This window comes from Rhinopithecus roxellana, chromosome 15, assembly GCF_007565055.1.
Source record: "Rhinopithecus roxellana isolate Shanxi Qingling chromosome 15, ASM756505v1, whole genome shotgun sequence".
Classification (NCBI taxonomy): Eukaryota; Metazoa; Chordata; class Mammalia; order Primates; family Cercopithecidae; genus Rhinopithecus; species Rhinopithecus roxellana.
The window spans coordinates 27995901-28012194 of NC_044563.1; the positions used below are offsets into that span (position 1 = coordinate 27995901).

The window sequence follows — 16294 nt, forward strand, 5'->3', positions numbered from 1 at the left end:
AACATTAATTAAAATCTTGCACAGACTGTCCATTGTTTCCTTTTGATATGACTATTAGGAAATAGAAGAAATATCTTTGTCACATGATATTATTATTATTATTATTTATTTATTTTTTTTTTTTAGACAGAGTCTCGCTCTGTCGCCCAGGCTGGAGTGCAGTGGCGTGATCTCTGCTCACTGCAAGCTCCACCTCCCAGGTTCACGCCATTCTCCTGCCTCAGCCTCCTGAGTAGCTGGGACTACAGGCGGCCACCACCATGCCTAGCTAATTTTTTTGTATTTTTAGTAGAGACGGGGTTTCATCGTGTTAGCCAGGATGGTCTCCATCTCCTGACCTCGTGATCCGCCTGCCTCGGCCTCCCAAAGTGCTGGGGTTACAGGTGTGAGCCACCGCACCCGGCCTGTTGTATAATATTATTTTAAGACCCAGATAGCAGTCAAAAGAACTTGGGTCCTAATTTAAACTGTCAGTTTCTGGTCATGTAACCTGGGCAAGTGACTTCACTAGCCCAGGATTTTTCAGATAGATACCGTAAGGGCCATATAATTGTTTATTGAATAAATTGAGAGATCTACCACTGTGCACGTCAGTTGCCCAATCAATAAAATGAGGTCAGTGGGCTACAAACTGAGTTTGCTAAACCTGGTGACACATTCAGACCTTATCTCAGAAAGAAGAGATGATTTAGGTGATTTCAATGCATGAGGGGAATCAGTGAGCTAGATCATTTATAAGGTACTTTTTCTATCTAAATTTGAACTCCTTTCAGGAACTGTAGATCATTTGGAAACTAAACTTGGAATTCATGCAATTGTTTCCCGTGATTTTAGGGAAATAATTGCATGAATTTCAAGTTTAATTTACCAAATGATCTACAGTTCCTGAGCCAATGTAAGGATTTATAGTCTTCCAGCCATCATATTACTTAGTTATCTCTGACAAAGCTTTAGGTGGACTTTTTCATACATCAAAATGTCCTTCAAGATCATCCCTTTCTGCTAGGCTGCTTTCAGAGCTCTGGGACACATCAAATCCATTATGTGTTCATGGTTTCCTTCCCTGAATAAATCAGAGTGAAGGTGGGATGAAGTCTCTCCATGGTTTTCCGCATCTTTGATTACTTATATGACTTTGGCAGCTCTGCAGAGACCACTGACTTGTGTGCTATCTAAGACATAACGGTATGCATCCAATCCCTCATTTAAAACCACATCTTTCTAGGAGCTGCTTTCTAGGAAGAAGATGGATGAAGTAAATATATCAGGAAGATGCCCAAGTAGATACATGACTCCCTTACCCAGGATATATCCCAGCTTAGTTTCTGGAGCTAGTATCCAGAATTCTGAGTTGGTGCAAAGACACAAAGGACCCAGACACCAATTCCTGGCATGCTCCCAAATGAGATGCTATTTTCAGGAAAGTTGCAAGTTTGGAGTGGATCCTTTTTGGAGGAAGAGCATTGAATTGCACAAGGAAAGCCAATAAACATTTTAGTCCCCAACAGGGACTATAAGCCTTGTAATTACGTTTTAGACTGTGCTTGTCCATCCTCTTCTTCTCTGTATCTGTAAACAACATGTTAGCTTTGGAGGTTTGTCATCCACTGTGTGTCTTTGGAGAGGGTGTTCCTCATCACAGCATCTGCAGCATTATAGCCAGTAACAGCTCGAAAAGGCAAACTTATGAAATGACTTCTAAACATACTAAATCCTAATCCAAACAATTTATAACGTTTCTTACTCAATAACTCTCAGAAGTCAACTAACTTGGAACTGCCCTAAACAAGTTAAGAAAGGAGTCAGACATCATCCATTGGGTTAATAAACTAAAGTGGAAGGAAGAACATGCAGGTGAAAAGTTTCAGATTCTAATCTCTTCAGTGACTATATACTTATGCCTGGATAATTCTGTATCTTGATAGTGTTTTAAGTGTGATGATAATTATAATAACAGCTAAGACTGAACAGTGATTTGCAGATTAGTGATTAAAAGAAGGGCGTTGACATTAGACAGACCTAAGTTTGAACCCAGCTTTGCCACTTATTGGATCTGCTAATTTAAGATAGTAAATTAATGACTGATGCCTCAGTTTCCTTATCTTTTTTTTTTTTTTTTTTGAGACCGAGTCTTGCTCTGTGGCCCAGGCTGGACTGCAGTGGCCGGATCTCAGCTCACTGCAAGCTCCGCCTCCTGGGTTTACACCATTCTCCTGCCTCAGCCTCCCGAGTAGCTGGGACTACAGGCACCCACCACCTCGCCTGGCTAGTTTTTTGTATTTTTTAGTAGAGACGGGGTTTCACCGTGTTAGCCAGGATGGTCTCCATCTCCTGACCTCGTGATCCGCCCATCTCGGCCTCCCAATCCTTATCTTTAAAAGAAAAATAATCATCTTTGCCTAGAAAGATTGTTGTGAGGATTCAATGAACTATGGAAATGCAGAATGCTTACCGTAGTGAGCTCAACAATGTTAGATTTTATTATTAATGTATATGATCCTCACCAAACATTTTAACACTTTTTCCGTTTTATGATTATGAAAACTGGGCTTCAAAAAGGAGGTGACAATTAGCTATTTGAAAATCTCTCATTGGTTAGCAAAGATCAAAATGATTCTAAAGTAGCACTCCTGGAAATGAATTGTAAGACTCATGGCCATCTCAAAGAGTTGTGGTCAAGATCTTGTAAGAAAATGTGCATGTAAACCATCTGATAATGGGAGACCCAGATTAAATCTGGGTGGTAGCTATAAGATGGGGAGGCATAAATTTATAGTGGACTTTGGAATCAGAAAACTTTGGGTTTCAAGTTTAGCTTCCCCACTTCAGATTTTCTGTGTCAGTTTGGGCAAGTTACTTAAATTCTCTGAGCTCTAGTTTTCTTAATCTATCTCTGAGAGTTGCTTTGAGGGTTAAGTAATATATGCCAAATACAAAACAAATAACAGCACTGGATGAATGCAGAATAAATGTCATCCCACACAATTACAATGTGCATATCCTTTCCCATGGTGTAGTAATGACAAACAGGAAGAGTTTCAGTAATCTGTTGGGTTAGTGAGGTCAGAACAGGTATTTTAAGCAATGCTGAGTTAATGACCAGAATCTGAACTTTTTATCTTTTTCAATGGAGTTACGGATTGCTAGGGTAATGGGGTTGTGCTGGTGATACTAAAGATAAACGTTAGAGTAATAGCAAGCTCAGTCAATAGAAACATGCTTACCATGCCCTGGCCTTCTCAGTATTTGGTCCTTTCCTCACTTGGCAGCTTGTCTAATGGCAAATGTGAATTTTAAACGTTTTCTCCCAATGCCAGTTTCCTTTTGCCAGGAAGGAAACCACAATGGCTAATGTTGACATTGACTAAATTAACATTTCTGAATCTATGCTGTGTTAATAAGTGCTTCTCAAATGTTCTGTTGTTAAATATGTGTAGGAAATGTTACACAGTAGTATTTGCGTGCTTTCCCGCCAGTATACATCACAGATACCTTCATATTACGTCAGTTTTATAGATACTTCAAAACACATTGATACTTATCATTACTTCAAAATCATATTTTTCTTGCTGTTAGACCTTATTTAATGCATTAAAAAGCATATATATTTACTATATCACATATGTTATTTTAAATGTTTTTATGACTGTACATCAATTCCTTTGGCTTCCTTTGTAATCTTACATGTTTATTTCATTCACTTAGAATTTTTTTTTTTTTTTTTTTTTTTTTTTTTTGAGACAAAGTCTCACTGTGTCGCCCAGGCTGTAGTGCAGTGGCTGATCTCGGCTCACCGCAACCTCTACCTCCCAGGTTCAAGTGATTCTTGTGCCTCAGCCTTCCAAGCAGGTGGGATTACAGGTACGTGCCACCACATCCAGCTAATTTTTTGTTTTTGGTAAAGACAGGGTTTTGCCATGTTGGCCAGGCTGGTCTGGAACTCCTGACCACAAGTGATCCACCCGCCCTGGCCTCCCAAAGTGCTGAGATTACAGGCATGAGCCATTGCACCTGGCCCCATTTAGACATTTTTATGAGAAGGGTTTACATAGGCTTTAGCAGACTGCCACGATAGTTGAGTCCATGGCATAAAAGTCATTACAACGAGCAATTCTTTCTTTTCTTTTTTTTTTTTTTTTTTTTTTGCATATCCAGCCCAGGTTGGAGTGCAATGGCATGATCTCGGCTCACTACAACCTCTGCCTCCCTGGTTCAAGTTATTCCCCTGCCTCAGCCTCCCAAGTAGCTGAGATTACAGGCAGGAACCACTAATTGTTTGTATTTTTAGTAGAGACAGGGTTTTGCCATGTTGGCCACGCTGGTCTGGAACTCCTGACCTCAAGTGATCCACTCACCTCGGCCTCCCAAAGTGTTGGGATTACAGGTGTTAGCCACCGTGCTGGGCATCAGAGCAATTCTTAAACATTGATTATAGAAGTTATTGGCAAGGAAGAAGTCCTTAGCAGAGAAGGAAGGTGAAAGCAGAAGAAATCATTGTTCCTACTAAAGTAGCCAGAACAACAATGAGCATGCAAGGTAGAGAACAGTCAATTGAAGAGCCCCTGTATAATCAGAACTCCATCGCGACTTCCCTTTTTATTTCTCAATTTTCTCCACATTCCCTTTCTTTTCTCTATTCACTCACGCTGCAATGTCCTATCCCAAAGGCTTTGGATGTTTGTGGCACATTTCTGCAATCACCTAATTTGTGAATTTTTTCCCCCACAGTAAACTTATTACTTAGAGACAGGAGGTGGTTGATATATTTCCTTAAAGCTGCAGGAATCAATTCTAACTCCTTTTGGTACTGATGACCAAGGTGCTCCAAGGAAATTTCTAGATAGCATAACATTATAACATGCACTCTGGGAGCAAAGATCTCAGAGCATTTTCTGCTGCTGTTTAGGAAAATTGTTGGATCGCCTTTCCCAGGATGCGAAGATTTTGGAGTGGATTTAATATTCACTCAGAGGTTAAAAACTTTTACAAAGTACATTTTACTTCCTGTAGTGGTCTCGGAAATGCCCACAGTGTGTCAAAATGACCCATACAAGCTACAGCTTTCTCCCAGCTTCAGGCTGAATTGTTAAATCCAGAGGTCACGTGTCACTAAACTGCTGGTTTTTAGAAACTAGACTTTAAAGATTTTTTATTTTTAAATTAATATTTTGTAATATATTCTGCCATTTGTCTAAAATAGAATTCAAGAATGATGTCTGTTATCCCCAGTGCATCAGAAGTTATTTTAAATATGGCATCTTTATAAAAGTCAATAGCTGCCTCATCAAAGGGCAATCATGTCTAGTGTGGGTGGCTGTGCCAATTGTTTTTGAACTACTGCAGCAATCTAGCCAATCCCAGGGAATGGCTTGCAGTCTTCCTACACCCACATTTTTTTTCTTAATTATCTCCACCAGGCTGAGTTAGTTAAGGACAGATCTATAGCATTTCCTGGATGTCAAAATGCCCACACACCTTCTGCAATCCTTGGGCTACCCGCTCCCTTTCATGTTTCTTTTGGTTTGTCTGTCTAATTATCTATTATCATGTGTATATAATGCATTATTCATGAGACCCAGGCCATTTCAGGATGTAATATCTTTGATTTTAAAATGGAATGACCTGAAAAATTAGAACTTCTGCTTGCACAAAGAAAATAAACAGTAAATTTGATAGTGGGTCTTTCATCGCACCACCTGCTTTTAAAAATAATCCGCAGAAATTTGAGATCACTCTCTAAATTAAAACTTTCTCAGTCATCATTCCATAAATGAACAGGTTCAACACCAAGATTCCTTCTATTCTGGGTTCGAATATATTGCTTTGATTTTTTCATGATATACTTCTTAACAAGTTAAAAATTTGTGGTACCCCAAATTGTAAATCATCAAAAGTTAGGGTAACTTAGCCTTACTTTCCCCAACACTGCAAGAAATAGTTATAGACTGTATCTTTTATATCACTCAAACTTGGGACGGAAATGGAATATGGAGGTTATTCTGAGAACATCTCTTTTGTTTTATGTGTGAGGAAGCAGAGATCAAGAGTGACTGATTGACTTTTTTAGGTACTGACAAGCGATTGGAAGTAAAACCTAAACTCAGGCTTTTAATCTTATTCACTGTGTTCTCTTGAAAAAAGGAATCTTATGAGTCTAGAAGTCTGTCCCCTTCTAAGGACTGGAAAAAATAAAGAGACCAGTCTTTGTCTCTAGGCCACAAGATCCACCAAGATAGGGATCATCTGGTCTTATTTATTCTTGAATCTCCAGATTGTAATACAGTTCCTGGCACATAATGGCAAATAACGTGTTGCAAATTAATACTTACAAAATAAAATTATGAATGCTAGAGTCTCTATAGAAAGTATACCTTTTGGGCAAAACGGGAAACGGTCAGCCAAGCTCATGATCCACATAAATATCAGAACATCTACCAAGATAAACAAGTACCCAGCGTCCAAGACTGGGATGAAATTCCAGAGGGTCAAAAGAAAACAAGCCAGCATGAATTCATGTATCAGATATGGGCTGGGCTAAGTGACCTCTGAGAACCTTCCCAGACCCCAGATTCTATGACTCACAAGTAAGAGTAATGTACATCTTGGCTTTGGCTCTTGTTATTCTCTGTATTTGTTTTTTGGGGAATTAGCAACTATGACTTAGATGGTATGTCAACTCGAGGAAGAGTTCTGCTGTCTTTGAGTTTCTAACTGTGGCAGAGGGAAATACTGTCTTAGGAAGGCTAGTTAAAACTTTCCATTAGGCCTGAAAATTTCGAAAACTATTTGTAGACAATGTTTTTATTTTAGTTAAATAAATCAAAATAGGAGAAAATAATGTCTACAGCTCCTCTGATGCCTTAGTGGAGTTTAAGGCAGCATGGTCTAGAGAGGAACAAACATAAATTTCCTTAAAATTTGAAGAAAGATTCTGAGTTAGTCTTTACATCTTACAGGTAGTGTAGTATTAGATAATTCTGCACCTTACTTTTCTCATCTGTAAAAGGTGATTGTTGATTCCTACCTTACATGACTAATAAGGAAATCAAATGAAACCTATAAAGAGCTGTCAAAGTACTATATGAATCTAAAGTGTTATTACTAGAAAATACAAATAAAGTCTGCACTGCCGCAGAAAAATGTCTTCTAGGACTATTTTATAATGTTGGAAAGAAAGAAGAGAAAAATATCCACCAGAATTTGTAAAAACTCAGAATGAACACTCCAAAAATTACCAAATGAGATTAGAGGCAGGGATAAAGAATTCATCCTTCCATCTCTGCACCATAGTGTTTTAGGGGTATTAATCTTTATGAAACACACGTATCTTTCTCAAAAGACACTTGTTAAAGCAGCAGCTCTACATTCCAAAGTAAAAGAGGAAAGATGTCATATTTTTGAAACTATAATCACCTTTAAGCCAAAAAGGGGAGAAATTTTTTTGTTGTTGAAAAATTTAATCTTTCTTGCTTTAAGACCTCTATTTCCATAGCACTCAATGATGGTAAGCTTTCACTAGATGCTAATGTTTATTTTTATTGCTAAGTACTACACAATGTTCTTGACATAGATTATGGCATGTAAATTTAAGAGACTCACTGCTTGTTAAATTCCCACTAGAAAACACACACAGAGACACACACGCCCATACACACACACACACACACACACACACACACACACACACAGCAGTAGCAGATCAGCAGAGAAAGACACCAGCCAAAGAAAGATAATTTGAGATACTTCTGAGGTAGCAGTTGTAAAATTAAAATAAGCAACTCATTAAATTATCCATAGAGTGAAAAGAAAGCTGCAAAAATAGATATTTTTCTGGCAAGTCAGTGCTTTTCAGAACAAATTTAGTTTTCAGCAGAGCTTTTAAATCTGATGATATCAGTTCATATTCATTAGAGTTATTTAAATGGTTAGACTAGTTTGTCTTAATTAAAATCAAAGAGTAGCTTTACTGGCCTTTGATAGAAGTATATTTAATAAAAAATATGCTCAGTTAGACATCATTTTAACTGACAGATTGTAAGCAATATGATCAAGTGAATGTTACTTGAGCAAGTTTGAGTCTGGTCCCAAAAATCACAGAATTAAAAAATAAAAACCCTTTGTAAATTATGCTTTAATGCTGGTTTTCCCTTATTTCTGTTTGTTGGCTGATTATCTATTTTGTGGTCATCCAGTCCCTTGCCTTCTTTCTCTCACTGCCTAATTTTGGAATGTTGTTTCTTACTAAAGCTTCCCCTAGAGGACAGGCCAGGAAAAGGAAAGAAACTAAATTCACCATCTTCTCTTCTTATTAAGAATTTAGATCAGAGATTTGATGGGGAAAGAGTCTGGGCAAATGAAATGGGAAGCTTATGTATGCTGATTTTAGATATTTAAAAGCCTTCTTTCCAATGTACAATAGACAATTGAAAAATAATATTTTATAAGCCAACTAATCACTTGCTTTTAAAATCCCCACTTACTACCTTGAGCATATACATTAGATTAAGTTTTAAAATAACTAGTACTCTGGTTCAATCAAATGAAAATGCTATATGCAAAGAGAATGTCATAATGATACCTCCTATTTATGGAGTGCCTGCTTCCCAGTTTGCAAAGCCCTTATGGACATTCTCTTCAGTCCTCCAAAAATTGCTGTGTTGTAGGTCTTACTATCAATGACACTGAAAAAGCTACTGGCAGGATGCATATATTCTCATCTGAATCAATACTGGTATACTCCATTGGGGGAGCTAGACCAAGCTAAAATCTCACATACAGAAATATTAATATGCAAGACCAGGGGGTATAAAAGTAGGCTAGGTTACTGTTAATTTAATAGCAGCTAGGTTAAAATTCTCTCTTTCCTCTTTCTTCCCTTCTTTCTGTCACCTTCTAGTCTTCTGACTGATTCCAAGCAGGACAATTGGAATGTCTTGCCTTCATGCTGAAGAGCTCTTGGTAAATACACATAAACAGTGAATATCAGGTGCAGCATTCTTAAAGTGATATTCATTTCCACAACAGTTTAGGTGAAACCATGTTATCTTACAAGTGGAGTTTGTGTGTGTGTGTGTGTGTGTGTGTGTGTGTGTGTAGAGGATGACGTGACACTTTTGAGGTTTATTTAAGTTGTTAAAGATCTCAAGGTTACAAGACTTAGACTGTCAAGCATTTTTCCTCCCAGGGACACGAAATCTACAATTTTCTCGGTTCAATTGTCAGCTAAATTGGCAAGTCAACTAAAAGGATAATATTCCCTTAACGATGCATTCATTTGAAGCCCTAGCAACTGTATTAGGCAGCAGCGAGTATTCTCTCGCAAGGGATGGCGCGGGGAGAGGGAACTCTGCAATTTAGAGTGACAGATGATTTCTTTCCCATCCATCAAGCTGCCTCAAAATGTCACAATATTTACACCTCTTTCTTGGTGAATTAGAATCCAAAGACAAGCAGACAGAAAGAAAAAAATAATAATTCCGGCCGGTTGCCGCCTGATTGGGAAAAGCAAGCGTTGCACCTTTAAATTTTGCTCCTCCATTCCCCATTCTGCGCACCCCCCCTCCCTTCCCGGGATTTTGCAATAAATCTCCCAGTTCTGCGTTCAGCCCTGCAGATCCGTATTTAAAACAGCACCATCTGGGAAGGGTGGGTGGCGATGGTGATGCGGGCGCCTTGGAGTTCCTTTGCAGCACGCTTGGAATTGCATCAGACTGATCAGAAATCCCCCCGCCCCCAAGCCCAGCCCCTCCCGCCACGCTCCCTTGCCCGCCCCTCCCCTTCCCTCCCCTCCCTTCGCGTAGATCTGACTGAGGAAACGACTGGATCTCGGAACAATCTGTGCCCCATTCGCTGCAGGCTTGCTCCGTAAACCCTGCCCTACGCTCCCTTTGTGTGCCGAGCAGCCTATCACCGTCATCTGATCCTAGCGCCTGTTTTTTATTTTTTCCTTCTAAATTTCCACAATATCCTCGCGTCGCCTATGAATCCACCTGCGCAGAGTTGGGATTCTTTCTTTCGTTCGTTAAAACAGCCAAGTCTTGAGTTTCGGAAATAGGTTTTTCCTACGTTCCCCTCACCTCTACCCCAAGCCCTTGCCTTTTAATTAAGAAGAGCAGATCTGGGAGGAGTCCAGAACCACCAAGCCCTGGGGCGAAAACTGCCACCAGGCACGGCTCTGCGGCCGGAACAAAAGGCCTGAGAAGGGGGTGGGGGTGACGGTTATAGGAATTGTGGAGAGGCTGGTGGCCCCCGCCCAGGGGCGCCTAAGTCCCTGAGCTTCCCGAAGAGTGGCAAGAGGACAACACAGCCGCGCGTTCCGGCAGTTCGAAGTCCTTCGGGGGTGCAGGCGGGGGCGGGAGAGGTAGAACACTGGCTGGGCGGCTCCGCGCCGCTTCCATCTCACCCGCCAAGCCCCCCACCTCCACCCCACGCCAGTCCCCCGGCCCACCCGGGTGGCGGCGGTGGCTCAGCGACTAGCCAGCCACCCTCCACCGGTGCCTCCGGACGCAACCTCGCCCTGGCAGGGCAGTCTACGCGCCCAGCTGATTGGTGGCTCTGTCCAGCCGCCACACGGAGCTACGAATGTTCTTCTCCACCGCCTCCAGCCGCCCAGGCCCCCTCGCCCGGCCCGCTCCCTGGCTCTTCGGTCCGGAAAGGACCTTCTACTCCCAGGCGGAGGCCCCCCTTTCCCTGAGTTACCCTGACTGACTCGGACCTGGGCTCAGTGAGGCATCCGGCCCGGCTGGGGAGCGGAGCGCGGTCTCGGCAGCTCCCCTTCCCTTGAGAAAGCGGGAGCCCTCTAAGCCAGCGCCCGAAACTCGCGGGAAGGGAGGACAGAAGGAAAAAAAAAAACACAAACACACACACACAGAAAGAAACATCCAGCGAGGAGCGAGGGCGACGGAGAGGAAGAGATAGAATGAGGGAGGGATGGAGGCTGGAGGAGGGGGCGGGGTGGAAGAAGGGGGGCGGGAAGGAGGGAGGGAGGGGGAAAGAGAGGGAGGGAGGGATACAGAGAGAATGAATCCTTCTCACTAGAAGAGCTGAAATTACCTTGATTCATTTTTGTGTTGGAGGTTTAGCTTTACCTCCTTCCCTCTTCCCAACCTCCACCTCCTGTTTCCCCACCGCACACCACCTCCACCGCCTAATTCTAAATGCTACAAAGTCAAATCTTAGGAAATCGAACGTTGTGCAAAAGCTTCATAATTAGTAATGAATCTACTGTACACACACACGCGCGCACGCACACACACCAGCAAAGAGAACGGAAAAGAAGGAGGTGAAGGGGAGAAAAAGAGAGATAAATCTTACATTTGAATCAGACATTTGCAGGTCCAAGTTAACTAAACTCATTATATCCGCAGGAAGACTGAGTTTCTTTTTTTTTTTCCTTCTCGCCTTGCCCCAGGGTTCTCACCTAGGGCAATTCAAACTGAGCAAATACCAAGAAACAACCCCCTCTCATGCTCCCCCTCTACCTCCTCCCCTCCACCACGCGTCCTCTCCGGAAGACAGAGTATCAAAATAGCTCAAGAATTGGGGATGCAGGGGGTCCCCGCCCCGGTGCTTACCTTCTTTGCGGCTTACACCACCCCGGTGGCTAGATCCTGGAGATAAACACTTGCATTTCCCAAAGTTAACCCAGTATACCAACCCGGAGCTTGCCAAGAGTCTATTCCAGCCTACACCGCTAGGAAGCCAACTTCAGCGAGCTCAATGAGGGGACCAAACTGGGGCTCGCTTTCCAAACGCTCCGCTCCAAAATCTGACTCTCTCTCCAGCCCCGATCTCAGTGTGAGCCGAACCTCAGAAAAGACGCTTTTTAAGGGCGACACGGGGTTGGCTTTACAGCGGGGCCAAGAAGACTACCTGGGGGTACCGCCACCTCGGACAAATCCGTTGGCTCTGTCCAAGGTGCTGAATGGACTCCGATCGCCCGGATTACACACCCGGCACAGCAGGAGGAAAAGGCTTTAAAATCTCTAATTAAGTGATACTTGATATTGCTCTAGACGGTTTCTTCCACTTCCTTACGTTTTGTCACGTGCGGATGGCTTTGCCAAAGCCATCCGGTTAATAGTTGATCACATGTTGATGAGAACCTTTTCTTCTACGAGAGGGTTACCCATTTCATTACCGGTGATATGCACTTCTGACTTATTTCTCTCCCCCCAACCCCAACCCCCATCTACACCTAAACTCCCAGTCTCTACCCCACCCTTATCCCCACTCCACCCCCTAACCCCAACCTCTAACGGCATTATTGTTTTTAGATGAAAATTAACCCCCTTGCAAATGTCAATTATATGCCCACATATAAATCATAGAATATGATCATACACCATACACATAAAGAAAAAGAATGGAATGCAAGACGGCTGAGAGACAAACATCAGCCTTGAACAGCCAATATAACAACCCCCCCCCCCACCCGGCTCCAAGTTTGTTCCACGCAGCTCCACATAACTGTGTTAAATCTCAAATGATTCCAATTAAAGTTGCACTGTGTAAAAACCCGATTCCCCTGGCCTGAGTAGCTGCTGTTCTTTGGCGTGTGAAGTGCTAGGAAGAGCCGCGATATGCCCGTTGTTAAGCAACATGTCAAGATTTTTCAATTATAATGCAGGGTTTATTGCTACTCACCATTGTGCCTTTGCTGTCCTGGAGACTCAAGTGTCTTAAAATCTCGTCTCCCCAACAGATGCTGGAAGGTAATGTGTCTTGTTTGAAGTCATCATGTGAGAAGTTCGGCTTTGCTCAGTGGATCGCCCACCACTTGGTGTGACTTATGAATCTAATAACCCTTTGCAATATCCGCAAGCTTAAACTCTCAACCACCTTGGCGACTACAGAAGACAAAGCAACTGGCATCGATGTCGAAAAACCTATAAATTTACGCAAACGCCCTCACTCCTAGAGACACGTTTCCTTTTGAGTTCTTACGTGATTCTAATGAATGAGCGAGGTTACCAATGATTGCCCAACTGCCCTGCTATGTATGTAGCAGGTGTTTCCTAGGGCTGACTTCTAACCGCCCGTCACTGGGTCCTGGCACAGAAAGTTCCCAGAGAAAGTGAGGAGTTTCAGGGTACCCCTGCAAAAAACAAAACAAAAACAAAAACCCAGCCTGCACACCGCTCCCTTGCCCACTACCCAGGTCACACCTGGGCCTCCGGCGAAGCTGAATTCGGCTCGGGAGATTTCCCTGTCGCCAGGTAAGAAAACCTTCGCCTTGTCAGGCTAGGGCGGGAAGACCGCTGGGGAACTTGTTGCTTATCAGCGCCAGCGGACTACCGCTTTAATAATAATACCAGAAAAGCGCAGAAGGGAGGGGGTGGGGGCGGTAACGGCGACGACTAACCTTGCTGTTTACGTGACCGACTCACTGTGACTCCCTGGGTAAAAAAAGCAAACTTCTTAGAAAAGTTCGTGCCCCTCCCCCTCCCCCATCATGACTAAGGGTCTCCAGCCGATGAGGTCGTGAGTGATGATCAAATGGGGACTGGGGGAAGGGGGGCGAGTAAGTGACTTGTCCTTGGGAACATCTGCATGCGTCGAAGCGCTCATCAGCCCAACAATTTTCCCTTTTCCTCTTAGGTACTGATGACTAGGCGAGAGGCACCAAGGCGAGCCACTAGTTGCCCACAGGAACCTGTGTAAGCCGAGCTCTCGAGCGGCTGAGTTGAATGAAGTTATGACTGCGTTTGCTTTAATGGGTTATGGCTTCCCAAATGTGAGTTAACAGCCCCGGTGCGCAGCTAGGTCCGAAGGCTAGCCGCGGAGAGCGGAGCCGCGGGCCAAGGCAGGGAGGGGAGGGGAGGCGGCAGGTTGGGCGCTCCGCGGCTGCTCGGTGCTGCTTCCCCGGAGTCGCTTCCTTATCCTGCGGGGGCTGCCCCGCCGCCGGGGTGCCGGGGTGCCGGGGTGCCGGGGTGAGCACGGCGGGAGCCTGGGCTGGGGTGGCGATCCTCGGAGGGGGCTCTCCCAGGAAGCCACGCGGTTAGCGCCCGCGCTTCACCACCAGTGGCTGCGCAGGCTGGGAAGCGGAGAGGTCACGTGTTGGCGGAAAGTAACTTGGAGGCGAAAGGATGAACTTTGAGAAAAGGAAAAAAAGCACAATGAAACAAACCACCCCCTTGGAGTGTCAAATAGAGGGGGAGGCGGGAGGGGATGGGGGAGGGGCGCCGCTCTCCGCTGGAGACGTGGGGACGACTCCGGAAATCTCGGGAAATAGGCAATAAGTCGAGCTTTGGCAAAGTCCCCCAGCTCAGGGAGGCGCTAAGGCAAGGTATCTTTCCACTGAAGCTGCCCTTTGCCTACCCTCAGCCATCGCTAGCACAGCCGAGCAGAGGAACCGGGGAAGAATGTACACCAGTTGTTATGGAGATGCCCGTCGCTCTGAGGAGCGCTAGTGCCCTGGGAAGTCCCTAGACGCATTTCAGGTTTCGTCGTTTTGGCACTGACACCATGATTTTACTCGCTCTGATTTCCCACCAAGGGGAGCCCACCAACGGCGTCACAGGCCCTGGCTGTGGCGCTATTGACTGCAGGGATGAGGCACAGCGATACTGCAGAAGATGGTGGATAGCTCTTAAGTTTCAGATCACCCAGCCCTTTCCAATTTCCAGTTTCTTTATTCCAATCCAAAGTGCTTTATTGGAATATCATTCTTGCTTGCTTATGTATAAACATCTTACTTACACGATAGGATGATTAGAAGCAACATTAGCATTCAGTGGCTGCTTCAAGGTCCTCCCCCTCCCATCCCAGAAATGCCTTCCTTGTGGAAAATAAGTTTTACTTCCCAATTATGTGTATGGACCTCTGTTCATTGCAGCCCCCATTGGTACTGGGTTATTATTATTAGCAGTAAGTCCAGTGTTGAGTTCATCCTTCTCTAGAAATGTTTCCAAAGTCTAACCCAGCTTATCTTAGGTTCCAGATAAAGTATCTGTATACAAAGGCTTCCTGGTTCTCATTAGGAGTAGTTCTAGATTTGCCAGGCTTCTGGAGACCTGAGATGGGTCACCATGAAAAAGATTTCAGACATCCTCACAGTCATCAACACAACAGTTCTCACCAACTGAAAGGACTGCTCAAATTGCCCACAAACTGCCACTTTTTGTCCATCCATGAATTAGCCAGCAGATGCTGCCCTAAGACTGGGACAGCTGGTACATACCATTCTCAGAGGTCTTGGGGTACAGACTTTGTGGACAAAACTGGTTTTCTGAGAATGGAATCCATAATGCTGTTAATAACTTCCTTGCCTACTGACAAATTCAATGACTAGCACAGATCTGCAATCTTGAAAAGACATAAGAAGATGACCACTGTATATGAACATATTATTCCCCATTGCCATCAATGTGATATATTTTTCTGACTCTTTTGTCAACAGTTTGTGGTCTGTATAGAAACTATCAGCTACTCTTGTGATGGATCTTTATTCTGAAAATTATATCTTGTAGTGGGATACCCTGAATTGTTGGTATAGGTACCTGAGAATTCAGAACATGAATGACTGATTAGTTTGAAATTATTTAGACACATAATTGTTCTGAAGAAAATTCCCAAGAAATATATTTGATCATTGTTCTTATCACTTGGAACCATTACTAAAACCTCCAACTCAGGGACCAAAATGATGGACAAGAGTTGTTAAATAATAAGGGTTGATATAGGGAGCTAGGGAGAGTGGTGAAGATATGGTGTTTGCCATATATCTATATATACCTATTCTCACTCTGATTTCTCAGTGATCTGATAGACAATTATCTTCTCTTGGTGCACTATCAAGTCTCAAACCTTTTATCTCCATCCACTCACTTACATAATTTTTTTCCATCTGCAGAAATTCAATGTCTAATGTAAGTAAAGGCTGCAATCATTTCATTTGTTAAGATAGATGCCAAGCACTGTATCTGCCACAATTTTAATCTCAGTAGCACTTATTCCTGAGGTTATCTTATTTTTTTATACAATCCCAATCAGCTGTGATATGGATATCACACTTCTGTAGGCTCATTTGACCCCATTTATATTTAGTAATGGTAAGAACATTTCAGACTGAATAGCGAACAAATCTTGTCCCTTAAGGATCACTACGTAACAACATAACCAAACTTAAAGCAAAATGTATTAATACAACCCAGAAGGAAGAATTTTTGCTTTCAAAATATGGGTATTGCACTCCTTATAGATGAGCTGTTCAATATTCATATTTTCCACCTATGCCACAGTTATAAAGCTTGTTCATTGCCGACATCTTTATGAAGATAGTTTAAAAAATTAA

The 16294-nt window shown here is 43.2% G+C and overlaps 1 protein-coding gene across 2 annotated transcripts in view; it reads right to left on the reverse strand.

Moving 5' to 3' along the window:
- BDNF (brain derived neurotrophic factor) overlaps positions 1–12962 on the reverse strand; it is a 70340-nt gene extending 57378 nt beyond the window's left edge. The window contains exon 1 of one of the 2 annotated variants that reach the window (XM_010374530.2): positions 12646–12962. In XM_010374530.2, the coding sequence (XP_010372832.1) occupies positions 12646–12648 (3 nt within the window). In that variant the 5' untranslated portion in view covers positions 12649–12962. Of the gene's footprint in view, positions 1–11573; positions 11907–12645 lie in introns of those variants that run through there. The other variant, XM_010374533.2, reaches the window with a different exon arrangement.
- Positions 12963–16294: the final 3332 nt, after the last annotated feature.